The sequence below is a fragment of the Haplochromis burtoni genome, unplaced genomic scaffold (assembly GCF_018398535.1).
Source record: "Haplochromis burtoni strain Fernald_Lab_line unplaced genomic scaffold, NCSU_Asbu1 Contig_20, whole genome shotgun sequence".
Taxonomy (NCBI): domain Eukaryota; kingdom Metazoa; phylum Chordata; class Actinopteri; order Cichliformes; family Cichlidae; genus Haplochromis; species Haplochromis burtoni.
Genome location: NW_024582381.1, coordinates 118,412 through 138,617, shown reverse-complemented (window position 1 = coordinate 138,617; position 20,206 = coordinate 118,412). Strand labels below are relative to the sequence as shown.

Genomic DNA, 20,206 nt, shown 5'->3' with positions numbered 1-20,206 from the left:
GGAGTCTGAGATGTACTAAACTCGCTGGACTCGCTGCTCTCTCAGGACTACAGTTCCCGTGGAAACACTGGAAGGGGCGGAGCTTCGGGAGCTCTTGAGATGAGATTCATTCACGTATTTTAGCGGAGGGTTTGACTGATCTGACAGCAGCTATGACTGAGGGAACGTGAGTTTTTGGCTTCTTTCAATTAACAACTATGAGATTTTAATTTCAGTGAGAATTTTACCTGAATAAATAGGACGATAATAATAAATAAATCATTCATAGTGCACGTTTTTGTCGTAACTCTAAGAAATGTTTAAGAAAACATTAGTGAAATGTACTTGTTAATGAGCTCAGGAATTATAAAGAGTTTTTAGAAAGCTAAAATTTGGGGATGGGATGCGAGAGGTCGGAGCCAGGTCTTACCTGCTCATGAAACAGGTTGACAGTCAAGTGTTTAATAACCTTTGAGCATCTGAAAATGGGGTCTGTATGTAAAATTGCTCTAATTTATAAAAATGAAACGATAATATTTCGTTAAATCTCTTGAAATCAAGCTGGAAGTCTGCACTTCAGTCACATCTGTAAAAGGCAATCTACAGAAGTGTTTCCTTCTTCAAATACTCTTTCTGCCAGGCACCTGCGGAGGCGAGGGGGGCCGTATAAGACGGAGCCAGCCACAGACCTAAGCCGCTGGAGGCTGACCAATGTGGAGGGCCGGCAGACGTGGCGGTACCTGGAAGATCAGGAGACCACAGACAGAGAGCAGAGCATGCTGGAGGCCCATTCACTCGGCTTGGACACGGTGGGCTCCTCTCAGTTGTTTCCCATCTTTTACAGCTTTTGAGTTGACTGTTTGGCTCTTACTGGAAACTGGATTTCTCAGAGCAACACAGTAAACTTGAATATCTTTAAACTTTGTGGATGACAGCGGTGGGTGGTAAGATCACTGATTCTCTCCACAGAGTAAGTTTGTGTTCGACTCTCCAGCCGCCCACACTGCTGTGGACGCCGCAGTGAAAGGCATGCACTTCTACAGTCAATTGCAGGCCGAGGATGGTCACTGGGCAGGAGACTATGGAGGGCCTCTCTTCCTGTTGCCAGGTGAGTCTAGTCATCCTCCTTATCCTGATGTCTGTAGTGACCGCACAAAATAAAGTGAAGTTTCTCATTGCATCATTGGAGATGTTCCCTGTAAAGCACTGCCTTTACAGGGAACAGAGTCTTGTCTTCAACCTCCAGTTCTGAATGAAATGGTATAAAAATTCAGTACACATTAATGTATTTATGGCAGACTAATTGTGAAACCCAGGAAGGTTTGAACCCACTATTTATTTATTTGTGTGTGTGTGTGAGGCAACAGTTTTAACCTTTGCACCATCAGTGATGGTGATGCAGAATGAATCAGCAGGAGTACTGACAGGGACTAGAAAGAGAGAGCATCACTTGTATTGGTTTCTCTCCATTGACTCCCTCTTATATTCAGAATTTAGTTTAAAATCCTGCTCTTTACATACAAGGCCCTGAACAGTCAGGACCCATCTTATCTTAAAAACCTCATAGCTCTCAGACTGCGGGCTCACTTGTGGTTCCTGGGATGTTAAGAGTAGAATGGGAGGCAGAGCCTTCAGCTTTCAGGCCCCTCTTCTGTGGATTCAGGAGACAGACAGCCACTCTGCTTTTCAGATTTAAGATTAGGCTTAAACTTTCCTTTATGATAAAGCTTATGCTTCAGGCTGCATCAGTTAACCCTGAATCCATCCTTAGTTATGCTGCAATAGTCCAAAGCTGCTGGGGGATTCCTATATGCACTGAGTGTTTCTTCTTCACCTCTTTATGCACCACTATAACACTGAATCTTTAGCAGTTATTAAACACTGGCTCTCTGTGCCATAGTTTGTCTTTTGTCCATCTCCCTCCTCGTTCACACAGATAACTGTCCCTCCCTGAGACTGGTTCTGCAGGTTACCTGTTCCAATGGAGTTTGTCCTTTGTTTTGATTGTTGGTGTTTTCTCTGTATTAGGGTCTTCAATTTAAAGTATAAAATGGCTTGAGGTGGCTGTTGTTGTGAATTGATGCTATATAAATAAAACAGGGTGTGAGGGATTTCATGTCTCTGTTCGGGTGCTTCCACAGGTCTCCTGATCACCTGCCATGTAGCTAAGATCTCTCTGCCTGAGGCTTGGAAGAAGGAGATGGTGAGGTACCTGCGCTCAGTCCAGCTCCCTGATGGAGGCTGGGGTCTGTAAGTCAACACATGTTTTGTTTTTTGTTTTTTTTAAATATTCTTTTAATGTTCATATCACCATACCAACCTTATCACTCATGTGGAACTGATATCAGTAATAACTTGGATTCCAACCTGTTATTACATCAAAACCCTTACCAGATTTAAATAAGAACCAAATACAGAGAAAAACAAACAAATAAGAAGCACTGAGACACAAAGACTAACACAAAACACGATGGCAGGAGAAGTAGAAAGACATCAAACACATTTAACAGCACATATAACAGAGAGGCAAGTTTAGTGCTGCTAAACTGCTCTAAAATGATCCCAGGACAGCACGTTTCCAAAGTCAACCCCTCAAGCGCTGATCACAGCAGCAGTGAGCATGTGTGTGTCACTTCTGCAGACATGTTGAAGACAAGTCCACCGTCTTTGGCACAGCGCTGAGTTACACCTCACTTCGGATCCTGGGAGTGGATCCCGATGATCCAGACATGGTTCGTGCCAGGAACAACCTGCACAGCAAAGGTCTGTCATGTTCAGTGTGCGTTTTTCTCCATGGTGTCATGTTTTCAGCTGCAGTGTACCATAGCGCTCTGTGTTTATCTGGTACAGGTGGAGCAGTTGGGATTCCCTCGTGGGGTAAATTCTGGTTGGCCATTTTGAACGTCTACAGCTGGGAGGGAATGAACACGCTCCTGCCTGAGATGTGGTGAGTGGGAGATGATTTCCAGGCTTGTGTGCAGCTCTGTGGCCTCTCACAGGTGTGTTACATGAAACAAGAGTTTAACCCTTTGCGGCGTTGTTGGTCATGACTCTGACCCTGACTTGTGGTTTTTCTAAGTAGAATGGAAGTCAGACTGATCATTTTCCCTCAAATATAAATGTTCCAGGATTCCTGACGTGTTTCTGTCTCTTCCAGGCTCTTCCCCACCTGGATGCCGGCCCACCCCTCCACCCTGTGGTGTCACTGTCGGCAGGTCTACCTACCGATGAGTTACTGTTATGCCGTCAGACTGGCCGCAGACGAAGATCCCCTGGTTCTCAGCCTCAGACAGGTGTGCAGTCCACCGTGTTCCACATGGGGGCGCCATGCACCAACACAGTACGGCCAAACGTATTCAGTGTTGTACTTTGCATCCCAGCTGTGGCTTACCTGGTGATGTCATGTGGACATGACATCCTCTTAAAGTTTAGCACAAAAACATTCCTGCTGTTACTGTAATTAAACCTGATCCTCTTTGCCATTAATGATAATTAAAATAATGATAATATTAGTAAATATATCAGCGTTAGTAAAAATAGAGAATGACTGTGAGCATCTGTGGAGTTACCTGCTGTACAGGTAGGCCTGTGTTTTAAAAGGTTCTCTAGGTTGATTCAATTTATCCTCAGACAGTCAGAAATATTATAATTCTGATCATTTATCAGTACTGATACATATGAGACTTCATCAGAATTGTGAACATCACAGCAGATGCCTTTGTGTGAAAGTAACTGAGAATAAAACGGAAAAATATGAAGGAGATTTTTCTGGCCTGGCTTTTTATAGCAGATAACCTTAAAAAATATTCTGCAATATTCTGTAATTTTGCATAATTTTAAAAAGTTTTAATTTCTTCAGTATTGAACAGCAGAAATTAGGCTTTCTTGTCCGAGGTCATTTAAGTGAAAAAAGAAAAAGACAGTGCTGTAAACAACGGTAGACTGTTGGGTAATAAGCGAATGAATAATGCAGAAAACAGAGATTTGAGACGGGAAACTGTTCTTGAAGTACAGAGAGAGAGAGAGCTGTGCAGGAAGTGTGATTTTTATTGTGGTGGAAGCAAACCAGCAAAACTCAGAGGGAATTCATGACGATGTTTATCAAATGTGAAGCGCAGTTTGATGCTTCTTTTGCTGCTGGCTCGGTGAATTTTGGTTGGAGAGAGACTAAACCTGCAGCTCAGAATCAGCGCAAAAAGATGTAAACACAGAGCAGACCAGACGCATCAGAATCGCTGAGCTCCGACAGCGTGTCCGTCTACGGGCCGTCGGGTGAGAAAGCCGAGAAAGACAAAGCTGATTCTGATGCGTCGGTCTGTTCTGTGTTTACGTCTTTGTGTGGAATCCGTGTACCTGCTCTCATTTGCTGTTTGGTGGTTGTTGAAATAGTTTTGTGAGCTTTAATCTGAGAATTTGGCGTTTCTGGCAAAACACAGTTATATTTAAAAGTCAATTCAGGATTTAATGAGTCGATATCGCTTTATTCAAGCTACTCACCTCCCTCTTCCACCTGCACTTTCAACTGGACCACGGCCGATCAGAGAGGTCCCGCCCCTGACTGTCTCTGATTGGTTTAGTCCACGATAGGGGCATAATGTGTGTCTGTTGTTGACCACACGAGATTTTTTTTTTTTGTTACCCAAACAGTTGGTCGCACTGGGTTGACCAAAGATTTTTTTTTTTTTTTTAGTCGCATCACTGAAAAATTTGGTTGCATTTGCGACCAAAATGGTTGCACTCTAGAGCCCTGCCTCTCAGTCCTTCTTTCCTTTTCTTATTTTCGTTTCACTCTCGCTTTTTATGTTTGTTTTCTTCCTTTTTTTTTAATATCTACCTGTCTGTCTGTCTGTCTGTCTGTCTCTTCCTTGTTCTTATTTTTTAGGCTGAGGTTGGAGTCTAGGAGAATTATGTGAATAGAGTGTGTTCCTGTGCCTGTGTTTTGCCTTTAATTGTTCTCTTCCTCTGTAGTCTGTATGTATATCAATAACATGGGCATTGTTCTTTGTGCTATAGGAGCTTTACGTGCAGAACTATGCTTTTATAAACTGGCCAGCGCAGAGGAACAACGTGGCAGCATGTGACATGTACACACCTCACAGCACACTCCTCACAGTCGCTTACAGTAAGTCTGACCTGTGAATACCTGCCTCCAGAGCTGCACATTTAAAACAGTTGGGCTGTAATGACTGCTAAGAAAAAATGGACTAACAGATGTTTTGCACAACAGCAAAGCTTTCAGCAGCAGATATGAAGGAAAGAGAAACTGTTGAGTCTGTGTTTCCACAGGCTCCGCTAATTTAGAGACTTATTCCTCATGGAGAACGAAAACAAGACAGAACATCTTCAACCGGTCTTTTACTCGCTAACGAGGGACGGCTTGGTCAGAACCAGGCTGCGGAGCTAAACGCTCCTCACCTGCCTCCAAACCAAGTCCTTCAAAGAGCAGCTCTCCTCACAGCTATTTATTGACAAACTGTTACAATACACATCACAACACAAGCACCTCCCACCGTAAAACCCCCCAATGGTTCTAAAAGACAAGGCACAATGTGTATGTATGTGCACGTGTATGCATGTCTTTGCATGTGCAAGAACGTGTGTGTGTGTCATGGGGGTGCGTTTGTGTGTCCTCCCGCTCACCAAAACGATCATAAAAGCAGGAAGCTTACAACACAAGAAACAGATCTTTCAGATAAGATGTGCCTAATAAAACCCACGTCAGCCTCCCCCAGCACCAAATTGGCTGGAGAAGTGGTCAGAGACAAAGGAATGTCTTTGATCACACAGTTTAAAACAATGTAGAGATGGTAAGAATAAAAATTACAACATTTAACAATTTACTTTAATAGAAAAGTTTTGTCTGGAGGGTGTTTTACACAGTGAGGATGGTAATAAGTGTTTTCAGTGGGTATTCCCCTCCACTCTCTTCTCTAACCCTGTGACTTTGTTCCTTTTGGCCTGCAGTGGTGTTAAATGTATACGAAGCCCACCACAGTACCACGCTGAGAGGAAAAGCAGTCAAAGAGCTGTATGATCACATCGAGGCCGACGATCGCTTCACGAAATGCATCAGCATTGGCCCGGTAACTAATACACAGATACTCGAAGCAAAGAACACAGATTTGTGGAGTTTGAGTTTCTAGGTGCAAAATTTATTTAAATCATCTTATTTAGGCAAGGCAAGTTTATTTATATAGCACAATTCAACAACAAGGTGATTCAAAGTGCTTTACAGAGACATTAAAAACAAATAAAGCATGATTTAAAATTGATTAAAAAAAAAACAGTAATAAAATCAGAACAGTAGATAAAATCAGTAGTTAAATGTAAGTTTTGAAATTTAAGCTTAAAAGTGTGGATTTGGTGCTTTATTCAAATGCAGCTGAGAACAGGTGAGTCTTCAACCTGGATTTAAATAAACTGAGTGTTTCAGCTGATCTGAGGCTTTCTGGGAGTTTGTTCCAGATATAAGGAGCATAAAAGCTGAATGCAGCTTCTCCGTGTCTGGTTCTGACTCTGGGAACTGATAAAAGACCGGATCCAGATGACCTGAGGGATCTGGAAGGTTCATACTGGGTCAGGAGGTCACTGATGTATTTTGGTCCTAAACCATTCAGAGCTTTATAGCCAGCATCAGAACTTTAAAGTCTATCCTCTGACGGACAGGCAGCCAGTGTAAAGACCTCAGAGCTGGACTGATGTGGTCCACTTTTTTGGTCTTAGTGAGGACTCGAGCAGCAGAGTTCTGAATGAGCTGTAGTTGTCTGACTGATTTTTTAGGTAGACCTGTAAAGATGCTGTTACAGTAATCAAGCCTACTAAAGATGAATGCATGGACTAGTTTTTCCAGGTCCTGTTGAGACATCAGATCTTTTATCCTTGAAATATTCTTGAGGTGATAGTAAGCTGATTTGTTATTGTCTTAATGTGTTTTTCTAAGTTTAGGTCTGCATCCATCACTACACCCAAATTTCTCGCCTGGTTTGTGGTTTTTAGGTGTATAGATTGAAGTTCTCTGGTGACCTGTAATCGTTTTTCTTTGGCGCCAAAGACTATTACTTCAGTTTTGTTTTTGTTTAGCTGGAGAAAATTGTGGCACAACCAGTCATTAATTTCCTCAATGCATTTACCAAGAGCCTGTACAGGGCCTCGGTCTCCTGGTGACATTGTGATATATATTTGTGTGTCATCTGCATAGCTGTGGTAGTTTATTTTGTTGTTCTTTATAATCTGTGCCAGTGGGAGCATGTAGATGTTAAACAGAAGGGGTCCCAAGATGGAACCTTGGGGAACTCCACATGTGATACTTGTCTGCTCAGATGTGAAGTTACCTATTGATACAAAGTATTTCCTGTTTTCTAAGTATGTTTTGAACCAACAGTGTAAAACAAAAAGAGCAACGTGCAGTTAGATATCTGCTGATGGTTCTCCTCAGATCTCCAAGACTATCAACATGCTGGTTCGCTGGTATGTCGATGGTCCCTCCTCTGCAGCCTTTCAGGAGCACGTGTCCAGGATCCCGGACTACCTCTGGTCAGTCAGCCGATCTTGAACAGTTCAGTAATAAAACAAACCAAACTCCAGCTTCAAGAACAACTTCAACTATGCAACATACAGAAATAAATCATTTACAAAAGGTGTAAAACTGATAAACTTACTGTAAGTTCTCTGTGTACCAGGTTGGGACTGGATGGAATGAAAATGCAGGTGAGAATTTGTTCTGTCTTTGTTTTACCTCTTTAACATTTGAAGGTGTGTTTGTGAGGATCTTTGCACCTCCAGCTTGCAAAAAAAGAAAGAAGAAACTCTTTATTGAGCCTTTATTAAATCCATATTATTCTCACAGCAGAAAGATGTCATTAAGTGTGAGATATAGAGGAGAATGGTGCATCACCGATGTAGAAAGAAGAATCCATAGAATCAGTTTCGCCGACAGCTAAAGTTCAGGTGGTGCATTAATCCAAAGAATAGCCCAAAATCTACTTGAATACATAAACTTATTGCCTTCTAAACACATTGTTTTAGTTTACTTGTTTGTTTCTTGCTTTGGGATTAATCCAATCTCTTCTCTGACACAGGGGACGAATGGATCTCAGCTCTGGGACACCTGCTTTGCTGTGCAGGCTTACCTCGAGGTAAGACAAAGATGACCTCTAATGCTTACAGTAATTTTAACCAAAGCACATTCATGCTCGTATGTAAAACCCCTCCAACACCCCTTCATCTGTATTTGACAAGACTGCTTAAAGAAGTGCTGCCATTAATTAATGTTTCAATCTTAAATATAAGCAGCCTATCTCTAATAATTAGCTCTGTTCCACAGGCCTTCAAGCTGGCAGTAGTTAAACCATTACTTAATTATCCATCCCTTGACTGAGCTGTCTTTGCTAATTATAGGCCAATCTCCAACCTTAATTTCATATGGAATTCAAATCCTTGAAAGAGTAGCTGTCAAACAGCTAACAGATCATCTGCAGAGGAATGGTTTATTTGAAGAGTTTCAGTCAGGTTTCAGAGCTCATCACAGCACAGAAACAGCTTTAGTGAAGGTTACAAATGATCTTCTTATGGCCTCTGACAGTGGACTCATCTCTATGCTTGTCCTGCTAGACCTCAGTGCAGCATTCGATACTGTCGACCATAATATCCTATTATAGCGATTAGAACATACTGTAGGTATTACAGGTACTGCAGTGGTTTTTATCATATCTAACTACTAGACTCCAATTTGTTAATGTAAATGGAGAGTCCTCTTCACACACTGAGGTCAATTATGGAGTTCCACAGAGTTCAGTGCTAGGACCAATTCTGTTTACATTATACATGCTTCCCTTAGGCAGCATCATTAGAAGGCACAGCATACATTTTCACTGCTATGCAGATGACACCCAGCTCTATCTGTCCATGAAGATAGAAAACAGACAGCAATGTCTTAAAGATATAACCTGGATGACCTGGATAACTTTTTGCTTCTAAATTTAGGTAAAATGCACGTTATTGTACTCAGACACAGCTGTGTACCCAGAATTGGGCCCTGAGAAACTCCACATATGAAATCAGTGAGTAAATTTTGATGAGAGTCGAACTAGTCAAACACTGAGCCAACACATAGTCCTAAACGGGACGTCACAATCAACTTTGTCAATAAATATTATCTGGTAACAAAAACGTTACCTGTGTAATTTAGTCCGAGATCAAGACGACCTTGACAAGAGCTGTTTTAGTTCAATTTCAATTCAATTCAATTCAATTTTATTTATATAGCGCCAAATCACAACAAAAGTCGCCTCAAGGCGCTTCATAGATACAGAGAAAAACCCAACAATCATATGACCCCCTATGAGCAAGCACTTTGGCGACAGTGGGAAGGAAAAACTCCCTTTTAACAGGAAGAAACCTCCGGCAGAACCAGGCTCAGGGAGGGGCGGCCATCTGCTGCGACCGGTTGGGGTGAGAGAAGGAAGACAGGATAAAGACATGCTGTGGAAGAGAGACAGAGGTTAATAACAGATATGATTCAATGCAGAGAGGTCTATTAATACATAGTGAGTGAGAAAGGTGACTGGAAAGGAAAAACTCAATGCATCATGGGAATCCCCCGGCAGCCTACATCTATTGCAGCATAACTAAGGGAGGATTCAGGGTCACCTGATCCTGTGCAGTATTTTAGTGCTGTGTTTGACATAAAAACACATCAGGAAAACTACTTTTGTGTGTTGCAGTTTTGTTTTGTTTTTTTCAGGCAGGAGCTCAGGACGACCCAAAACTAGCTGAATGCCTTCGAGACGCCCATCAGTTTCTCACTATCACACAGGTACAGCAAGGAGATGCACTTTATCCACCGAATGGCTTTCATAATGAAAACATATTTTTTGTGTTCTTTGCATATTTATGTGGTGTCTGAATAATCTGAAAAACTAGCTTCTGATTGGGATAATTCACCTAAACATTAAAGTTGGAAACCAGAAAGTAGTACACATTGTTTTAGTAGTATAGTTTAGTTTTTCTTCCAGAAATCAAAGAATCCTGAATTATAATCTATGGGTGAATTCCCTAACAGCAATGATGATGATAGAAGTGATACCTTTTAGTGAAAAATGTTTTTTTTAAAACTTTATTTGGAGAAACGTTTGCAGATAAGTGATTTTAATCCGATTTGACTGGTGATTTAAACATGCAGTTTCTGTGTCCTGATGACCATTGAAATGTAATTGTATGTTTTAAGATAACGGGCCAAATACATGCTGCATGAGCTTCTAAGATGGCCCCAAGTTTCAAGACTTCATCACGATGGGTTTTATTTTGACACTTTAAAAAAATGTTTATTTTAAATGGCTGACCAGTTTTTCGCTCTTACAGATCCCGGAGAATCCTCCTCAATATCAGAAGTACTACAGACAGATGAATAAGGTACAGATATTATCACCCTGCAGTCGCTTTTAACCAGTTTATTTATCATTGTTAAATAAATCACTCGAATGTGCTTTGACGAAACATAAACCGTCTTAAATTTAGCTTATGTGTATAAGTAAAGCATGCACTGCATTTCTTTCAGGGAGGTTTCCCCTTCAGTACCCGTGACTGTGGTTGGATTGTGGCCGACTGCACTGCAGAAGGCCTGAAGTCACTGATGCTGCTGCAGGAGCTCTGCCCCTCCATCAGGCAGCCCGTCCCCTCTGAGCGTCTGTGTGATGCCGTCAACGTGGTGAGTACAAAAAAGGAGGACTTACTCAGTAAGCCTTTCCTTTTTTTTTTTTTTTTTTTTTTGTTTACAGTTCAAACATCCTGTTTGTGTTTTATGCCCCACACATCCCAGAGATCTGCAGGTCTGCTGCAGCAGGCTTCTGCTCGTATTTTAAATGAACCAAATAAATACTCAGCTCTTAAACTTGACTGTAATTTCTAATTGATTTTCTAGGTTTAACACTCTAATATTACCTTATGTTGCACATTTGACCCCTAATGCCTATCGTATTTTATGTACAGCACTAACTAAAATAAACGTTGTTGAAATAAATGTGGAGCGTTGTGAAAAATTGAGAATATCTAAGGCTTCCTGTGAAATCTTGCTGCCTTTTCATTTTAAAGGCAATTGGAGTGCAAACTGAACTGAAGACCCAGCCCCTCGTCATCCTCTTCTTCATCTTTTCACCATGTTTCTGTTTTTGTAGCTGCTGAGCATGAAAAACACAGATGGTGGATTTGCCACATATGAAACTAAGAGAGGAGGGAGACTCCTGGAGCTGCTCAACCCCTCTGAGGTTTTCGGTGAGTGTGTTGCCAACATCTTACTGAAAAAAATGTCTCTGTATAAAAGAAACTTTGATTTCAAAGAGTCATGTGAGGAGGAGTTCCCGGCAGTTGCTGGGAATGTCTGAGTCCCTTAAACTGTAAATATGTAGATATGAAAAAGGGAGGCAATAAATATAAACATGACATTTGGAGAGTGGAAACCTTTGTTTCCATTGCATACTGAAAATGTGGCAATGACCTTTCCAGTAGCAAAGGGCAGAAAGTCAAAGACCGCCTTATTTTCCATTGAAAATGAGGATGCAGAACATGTTGTGAAATGTTTGTTTTTCACTGTTACTTTGTGCCTTGTCTGTCTTTTTCTTTTATCTCTTACGTTCATACACAAACAGGCGACATCATGATTGATTACACATATGTGGAGTGCACCTCAGCAGTTATGCAGGCTCTGAGGCATTTCCAGAAGGTCTACCCTGATCACCGTGCCGAAGAGATAAGGTATAAACACGTTGTTTAGAGGTATGCTATCTCCTAAAACTGTTTTCACACATGCACTGCAATCCTGAACCCTTGTGCACATGACTCGACAGACGGGCAGGTGACAGCAAAGGCTGGACATTAGCTACACTTACTGCCATCTTTTCTGCTCCCTCTCATAAACCCATTGGAGCAAATGTGTCCACAGTGTGAGATTCTTCTGTAATTGTCCAAAGTATTAGCAGGGCTTAAACTAAAGCTGACCTAATACAATGAGTATAAAACCAAACTGTCTTTTTCTGAAAATATCTTGAGCATATGTGTTTTCTCAGTTGTCGCTTAAGTTCAGGAGGATCCTCTGAGTTTGCTGTGTCTTCTTCAGGTCGACTCTGAGAGAGGGGCTGGAGTACTGCAGGAAAGTTCAGAGACCTGATGGATCTTGGGAAGGGTGAGGCCAAAATTAGAGATTATTACTGGATCTCCTTGGTAGATTTTATATATGAGAGCACCCAAATCCAGAACATTAGAGACAAATTTGTAAAAAACAAACAAACAAAAAAACGAAATAATAACATAGACATGAAGTTTGTCAGGTTTAGTAAAATCAGCTAAGCTCAAGTCATTTATGTGGTTCTTCAAAACCACAAAGGAATTAGATTACCTGAGATTTATTTATTCGGTGTAACCGTGCATTGAACTGAGAAATTACACTTTGGAAGAGAAAAAGTTTCAGTGCTATTACAGAAAAAATTAAAAACACATCAAGTAATGACCAAGTACACTGAAAGACAACAATTTTATTTAAACGGCGCCAAATCACAACAACACCTCAAGGTGCTTTATATTGTAAGGTAGACCCTGCAATAATACATACAGAGAAAAACCCTAAAGTCATATGAGCCCCTATGAGAAAGCACTTTGGTGACAGTAGGAAGGAAGAACTCCCTTTTAACAGGAAGAAACCTCTGGCAGAACCAGGCTTAAGGAGGGGCATCCATCTACAGTGACCAGTTGAGGTGAGAGAAGGAAGACAGGATAAAAGACATGCTGTGGAAAAGAGCCAGAGATTAATAGCAAGTATGATTCAATGTAGAGAGGTCTACTAACACATATTGAGTAAGGCAACTGAAGAAGAAACATTCATTGCATCATGGGAATCCCCCAGCAGCCTACACCTATTGCAGCATAACCAACGGAGGATTCAGGGTCACCTGATCCAGCCCTAACTATATGATTTAGCAAAAAAGGAAACCTTTAAGCCTAATCTTAGAAGTAGAGATAGTGCATGTCTCCCGAATCCAAACTGGAAGCTGGTTCCATAGAAAAGGGGCCTAAAATGTTACTAATGTAACTCTTTATTCTCCTGGACAGACGGATGCCACAGACTTTCCTAATATTCCTAAGACAAGATGATGAACAACTAACATGAATCAGTAGCATGCAGGTGCAAGTGCATTAAAGTGCATTTGTAAAAAATGCAGCAGGCTAATCCTTATTGAAATGTGAAAGAAAAACTATTACACCAACTTTCAAAGCTGATCAGGTGACAGAACGGTGCAGCTAATGCTTGTGAACAACAGGTGAAACCGATGAGTAGAACATGAAGTTAAAACAGACAAAGGCAGGAAGTAAAATGATATAAAGCTGTGCAAGGAAAGCCCCAACTATACTGTGAAGATGACTTTTACATTCCTGTCTCATTGCTTAGTTCCTGGGGAGTCTGCTTCACGTATGGGATGTGGTTTGGCCTGGAAGCTTTTGCTTGCATGGGTCACGTGTACGAGAACGGGTAAGATGTAATCACTGACTTTTATACACATTCTCCTACATTTAAACCGCCCATTGTTCTCCAAAACTTGCTGAACAGCAATGACCTTCTGTGACCTCTAGCCTACATATTTGTTTTTGTGTCACATTCTTTGTGAGCAGACATGTGTGCGAAGAGGTGCAGAAAGCCTGTCAGTTCCTGCTGGACCGGCAGATGCCAGAGGGAGGGTGGGGGGAGGACTTTGAGTCATGTGAGCAGCGTCGCTACATCCAGAGTGGCTCCGCTCAGATACACAACACCTGCTGGGCTCTGTTAGGGCTGATGGCTGTCAGGTAATAAAGAGCAACTCACCTTTGGGCTACTGACCAATCAGAAAGAGTCAGAATAAAGATGTGATGTGAGCATTGTGTTAATCGGGTTGTTTAGTTTATGTAATGCATGTTGTGTGTCTGTATAACCAGGCATCCTGACAGGAAGTCCATTGAGAGGGGAGTACAGATGCTGATTGACAAGCAGTTGCCCAACGGAGACTGGCCACAGGTGACTCTCTGCCTTTAAAGGGACAGCGCACCCTAAAAATCAAACACAAATGTCTTCACTCTGTAAAGAGACTTAGCTGCTTAGTTTTTCAAAAGCATTGTTTTAGTGCTATTGGCCCAACACAGCGAGTGCCATCTATATGACGACGTTACTACAGCAGATATTTCCAAAACTGGACATGTGTCCCTTTAATCCCTGCATTGATGACCATGTGAAATACAACAGGATTGTTAATGTGTTTTTTTTCTTCTTCCTTTTCAGGAGAATATTGCAGGTGTGTTCAATAAAAGCTGTGCCATCAGCTACACCTCATACAGAAACGTCTTCCCGATCTGGACCCTCGGCCGCTTCTCACGACTTTATCCCACCAGTGGGCTGGCCGGGAAGGTCAAGCTCTGAACAGACTGCATGCCAAAAAACATCAATGTCTCCAACAAAAAATAGAAAAACAACATTTACTGGAACACATAATCTCTGTTTTTAAGTCACACCTGAAATGACTCAATGAACATGCACCATTGATGTGTTTCAGCTGCGAACACATTTCATTCTTTGAATTACTTCCTGTCCACACAGCCAGAGCTCCTCCTTAAAATCCTTTCTCAGTCTGATCTTAAACATTCATGTACACAAAACAGACTCCTGTCCATGTCGCCTTACATCCCCTTTTACTTGTAGTTTACTCTTTATTTGATCTTAATAATTAAAAAAGAAATACAGAGTTTGGCTTTGTCATCTCTTCCTGAAGTACACAAAACATATTGGCAGACGAGGGTGATGAGGAAGAAACAGTAGAGGAAACACTCACAGAGATTTTTCATTAACAGGTTCTATGCAGTCAGGAGGGTTTCATGATCCCAGCAAAACTCAGTAACACAAAGCACTGCCACCATCACATCTCATGATGTTTTAACATTTATTTACGCTCACAGTCAACTGTTTTCTGCAACAACGCCTGCATCCCCTACTGCAGCACATAGCCGAGGTTATTGATACCAATCCTACCATTATGTTTTCTAGGCTGGAGTCCAGCAGCTTGTGTGGTAAAGAGTTAATTTATTAGAAGAACTGTGTGTCAAGTGTACAAAAAAAAGCCTTGTGTTGTGGCTTGGTGGCTTAGTGGGAGTGTCACTTTTGAGGAAAAAAAAGTGCACTTGGAAACAAACATAACAAAGCTTCACAACTGGTTAATCCAGTGTGCTCCATCTTGATATTTGTTCAGAGTCGGAGGCGTGACAACATGCTAAGAAAGCAGGTTTCACTGCATCTTCCTCAACTCTGTGAAAATATAATATCAGTGCCAAACGAGGTTTCAGGTTAACCTTTGTTTGTTACCTGAAAGGACGGACCAAGTATATTTGGAGGTATTTATAACAATGGGCAAAATCTTCTAAAAGCCAAGTTGGTGAATTCAAAAATAATTTTTGTGTAATAATTAATCAGCTGAAAAAAAGCCAAAGATAAAAACCCACTCTGATGTTGGTTATCAACTTTATATATCAAGTTTCTGCCTCAGGATCTGTGCACGCTTCTTGGTATATGCTCTGTGTTCCATTAGAGGTATTTAACACCTGTACTGATGTATTTTCTGATGATCTGAGTAGGTGGTGATTTCATACCTGCTGATCTCTAATCTGGAAAGTAACCTGAAGCCCAAACCAGGCAACAGGAATTCAGCTTATCCAGGAAACGTCAGGGTAACCCCGGGCTTTATGTACAGAGGTGGTTCACTTCTTACCAGGCTCCTGAATCAATTCTCCTAAAATAGCATTACTGTTTCTGAAAGATGCTTCAGACCTCTGCGAGGAGAGTAGGAGCGTCAAGTGTGTGTTTCTCTGATGGGCATAAAATATAAGATTTTTTGCTACAGTTTTAATCATTTTAGCATTTATATATAATCCTGAAACCGGACATCCAATCTGTGCCAACCTCCAACCTCTAATTTGCATGCTTGAATTCTGAAGTTTAAACATAATGTTTACTGTCAAACCCTTAAACAGCACCAAGTCTGCAGCTGAGAGAACATCTGGCTCCATTTTATCACCTCAGTGATAAAATAATTAACTGGAATTAAAATGTTTATTTTAATGTGCAAATAATGAGATGAATGGTTTGCTTTACTCACCTGGGAATATTTAGCATTTCACTGTCATATTTTTATGGCCTTTCTACATTTTTAATTACCATTTCATCATCGTCATCTGACAGTGTGTCTGACTGGAGATGGTGACACGCATAGGGATCATAATCATATGATTATGTCAACACATGGGAAAAACCTAAATTAACTTAGTGAGGTGATAACCACTTTAATTCCAACTGCCAATGTTAGGATTGAACTTATGAATGCAACACCTTTAAAACAGTCTTGACTTGAATATGTAGCCCTGCAAACGAAACAAACAACTATTATAAAAGATAAATTATAAAAAAAACTTTCTCTGAAGTTCCTGTTTCTAAGGCTGTACAGATATAATATAACATATAATCACAACTGTTTTGCATGAGAAAAATGCAGGAACAAACAGCCCTGTCAATCACACTGTTCACTCACAAAGTACTTAAGCATGAAATCGAAGTGCATTTGTGTGTTACTCTAACCCGTGTGCTCTTACATCAACATGTAATTCTGGTTTTTATCAGTGTGTGCATGGTCAGTTGCAGACTCTAACACTATATTTGACCTTTAAATGGGCGTTCAGCATACTTCAGGTTGAGGTGTGGCTTTACATATAAAAAGTGGCAGGTGACAGGTGAGTCAGTGGATCAAGTTACCAGCACGCAGTAAGTTCAACACTGAATCTCTGCTGATTATCTTGTATGCATATGTGAAGAAAGAGTTTGTATATGTTGTATTTTATTTTGTGAACAGGTTTTGGTGAACTCACTCTGATCTGAACTTACAGGGTGTGAGGTTTGAAATTTGGAGATGTCTGGAAAGGGAAGAGGTAAAACACATAGCTCCCATCATGTGTGTTTTCCATATCTTATACATATTTAAACATTTTAATGTTAAAAGATGAATTTATGACTAATTCTAGGCGGGCATTGTCATGAAGGAGGACATGGACATGGCCATGGTGGTGGACATGGTCATGGTGGTGGACACGGACATGGCCATGGTGGTGGACATGGCCATGGTGGTGGACATGGTCATGGTGGTGGACACGGACATGGCCCTCATGCTCATGGATGTGAGAAGAAGCAGAGGCGCCGGCACAAGCAAGGACACAGGCACCTCAAATGCCACAAGAAGGGGAGGGATTGTCACGGGGTGAGTCTGAATACTGCAGCAGTGCAGATTTGATCCACAACAGGAAGTAGATGCTATTGAGCTGAAAGTGAAGCATGACATGTTTGTGTAATACAGCCTGAAAAATATCACTGAAATAATCTGTTATTCATAAGATGTGTTTGGATGGTTATCAGCAGGTGGCAGGACAGCAAATGCACACTTTAAGCCAATTTTAAGGATATTTTGAGGTCATAAGTGAAAAATAAACCCCTCATCCTAACCACTCAGCCAAAAAGAGTTAACCACCCCTCAATTTAGAATCAATGTGAGGACTTCACCAAATATCATCTGTCTCTTCTCCAGGACTCCAGCAGCTCCTGCAGCAGTGACTCTGACTAGATGAAGATTTCTGGGGGGACCTGCATGGAAACATTGCTATTTTATACTTTCTGCTTTTAATATTACATTTTTTTAACACATGTAAGGAACAAAAATAAACATAAAGAATATGTAAAACAGAAGGTTGCTTCCCACATCTATAAAAACTGGATGGTTTGTGGAGTATCATTTTAAGCCTTGAGCTTTGCCATGCTTGCCTTGTTTTTTGAATTAGAACATGACAAGGGTGGCTCAACCCTACCTGAGAAACTGAGGAAACTGCATTCTCACTGGGTAGCAACCTGCCAATCACAAGGCAGCTCCGCCTTAAAGCAAAGCCTTCATCAATCTCTCTTTTAATTGGAACATGACTTTCAAAAAAATATTATGTTGTAGAGCTAACCATAAAGTCATGTGTAAAGTGTTTACTGAGGTCATAAATCAGGCTAAGGCTACGTCCACACGTACACGGGTATTTTTGAAAATGCAGATTTTTCTATGCGTTTGCACCTTTCTTCCACACGTAAACGGCGTTTTCGGTCACTGAAAACTGAGATTTTTAAAAACCCCTGCCAGGGTGGAGATTTTCGAAAACTCCTTTTTTGACGTCACACTGTGCGCCACGTTATTGTTTCGGTTCTACAATGGCGGACTTAGACAAAATAAATTTACTGTTCTCTGCAGTGTTTAAATGCTTGCATATACACACACAGTCCCAGACTACCTCTGGTCAGTCAGCCGATCTTGAACAATTCAGTAATAAAACAAACCAAACTCCAGCTTCAAGAACAACTTCAACCATGCAACATACAGATGGAAAAAAATCATTTACAAAAGGTGAAAAACTGATAAACTTAAGTTCTCTGTGTACCAGGTTGGGACTGGATGGGATGAAAATGGTGTGAATTTGTTCTGTTTTTGTTTTACCAGTTTGAAGGTGTTTTTGTGAGGATCTTTGCACTTGCAGCTTACAAAAGAAGAGCCATAAAACTCTTTATTGAGCCTTTATTAAACCCATAATATTCTCTTGGCAGAAAGATGTCAAGTGTGAGACATAGAGGAGGATGGTCCATCATCGGTGTAGAAAGAAGAATCCATAGAATCAGTTTAGGTGACCGCTGAAGTTCAGGAATAGCCCAAAATCTACTTGAATACATAAACTTATTGCCTTCTAAACACATTGTTTTAGTTTACTTGTTTGTTTCATGCTTTGGGTTTAATTCCATCTCTTCTCTGACACAGGGGATGAATGGAGCTTAGCTCTGGGACACCTGCTTCACTGTGCAGGCTTACCTCGAGGTAACATATAGATGACCTCTAATTCTTACAATAGTTTCAGCCCAAGTACATTTAGGCTCATGTGTAACAGCTCTTCTACTGTATTTGACTCACCACCTGGGGACAGGGGAGGGTCCTCAGCTAAAGGAGCTCATTTGCATTAGTATTCAGTATCCACCCAATGCTTTCAATTCCTTAATTAAACACTTTAAGCAATCAAGTGCTACATGTTGTTTTTGTAGTATTTATTTTGCTTCCAGATCCTGAGATGACATCAGAGAGAAACTCAAAGAATCCTGAATTATAATCTGTGGGTGAATTCCCTGGCAGCAATGGTAATAGAAGTACACCCAAATGAGAAACATTTGCAGATATTTAAGTGAATTTAATCAAATTTGACTGGTGATTTAAACATGCAGCGTCTGTGTCCTGGTGACCATTGAAATGTCATTTTATGTAAATAAGGTTTTAAGATAATGGGCCAAATACACACTGGATGAGCTTTTAAGATTGTTATCAAGTTGCAAGACTTGATTAAATTCAATTCAACTGAAGGTGCTTTATATTGTAAGGTAGACCCTACAATAATACATATACGAAAAACCCAACAATCATATGATCCTCTATGAGCAAGCACTTTTTTGACAGTGGGAAGGACAGGCTCAGGGAGGGGCGGCCATCCACCGTGACTGGTTGGGCTGAGAGTTGATCACAACAGTTTTTATACTGACACTTTCAAAAACCTTTTTTTTCAAAGTGGCTGACTGTGGTTGAATTGTGGCCAACTGCACAGCAGAAGGCCTGAAGTCACTGATGCTGCTGCAGGTGCTCTGCCCCTCCGTCATGCACCCCATTGCCTCCGAGCATCTGTGTGACGCCGTCAACGTAGTGAGTCTGCAGAAAGATATAAAAGGAGGACTTATTCAGTAAACGCTTTTTTTTCACAGCTCATAATGTCAACATCCTGTTTGTTTTTATGCCCCACACATCTGGATCAAACTCTCAGAGAGCTCCAGGTCTGCTGCAGCAAGCTTCTGCTTGCCTTTTAAAAACATTCAAATAAACTTTTTGTCTTATTCACAGTGAATCTTTCCTTTTAGTTAAACTATTTCATCATATTAACAGGTAACGGGTGAGCAGAGCCATCATTGATGGTGATACAGAAGCCTGTAGCAGGAGTACTGACGGGGCTCCTGAATACTCAGTACCCATCTTATCTTAAAAACCTCATAGTACTGTATCATTCCATTAGAGCACTTCACCCTCAGACTATGGGCTTACTTGTGTGTAACTCATGACTC

The 20,206-nt window shown here is 41.0% G+C and overlaps 1 protein-coding gene across 4 annotated transcripts; it reads left to right on the top strand.

The window, feature by feature from the left end:
• The first annotated feature begins 31 nt into the window (after positions 1 to 31).
• On the top strand, positions 32 to 19,131 carry lss (lanosterol synthase (2,3-oxidosqualene-lanosterol cyclase)). 4 transcript variants are annotated; one of them, XM_042218545.1, is made up of 25 exons: positions 32 to 166; positions 620 to 788; positions 949 to 1,087; positions 2,121 to 2,229; positions 2,621 to 2,742; positions 2,830 to 2,926; positions 3,137 to 3,272; positions 4,993 to 5,101; positions 5,944 to 6,062; positions 7,415 to 7,512; positions 7,659 to 7,686; positions 8,058 to 8,114; positions 9,722 to 9,793; positions 10,339 to 10,389; positions 10,535 to 10,684; positions 11,151 to 11,247; positions 11,622 to 11,727; positions 12,089 to 12,154; positions 13,415 to 13,495; positions 13,636 to 13,806; positions 13,936 to 14,014; positions 14,276 to 16,767; positions 16,921 to 16,962; positions 17,056 to 17,288; positions 17,613 to 19,131. In XM_042218545.1, the coding sequence occupies exons 1-22, from the start codon at positions 153 to 155 to the stop codon at positions 14,411 to 14,413; spliced, it is 2,208 nt and encodes a 735-aa protein (XP_042074479.1). In that variant the 5' UTR covers positions 32 to 152; the 3' UTR covers positions 14,414 to 16,767; positions 16,921 to 16,962; positions 17,056 to 17,288; positions 17,613 to 19,131. The 4 variants fall into 4 exon arrangements, with proteins under 4 accessions (XP_042074479.1, XP_042074478.1, XP_005939910.1 ...); XM_042218544.1 differs by having other exon boundaries at positions 16,887 to 16,962; XM_005939848.2 differs by having other exon boundaries at positions 14,276 to 16,798.
• Positions 19,132 to 20,206: the final 1,075 nt, after the last annotated feature.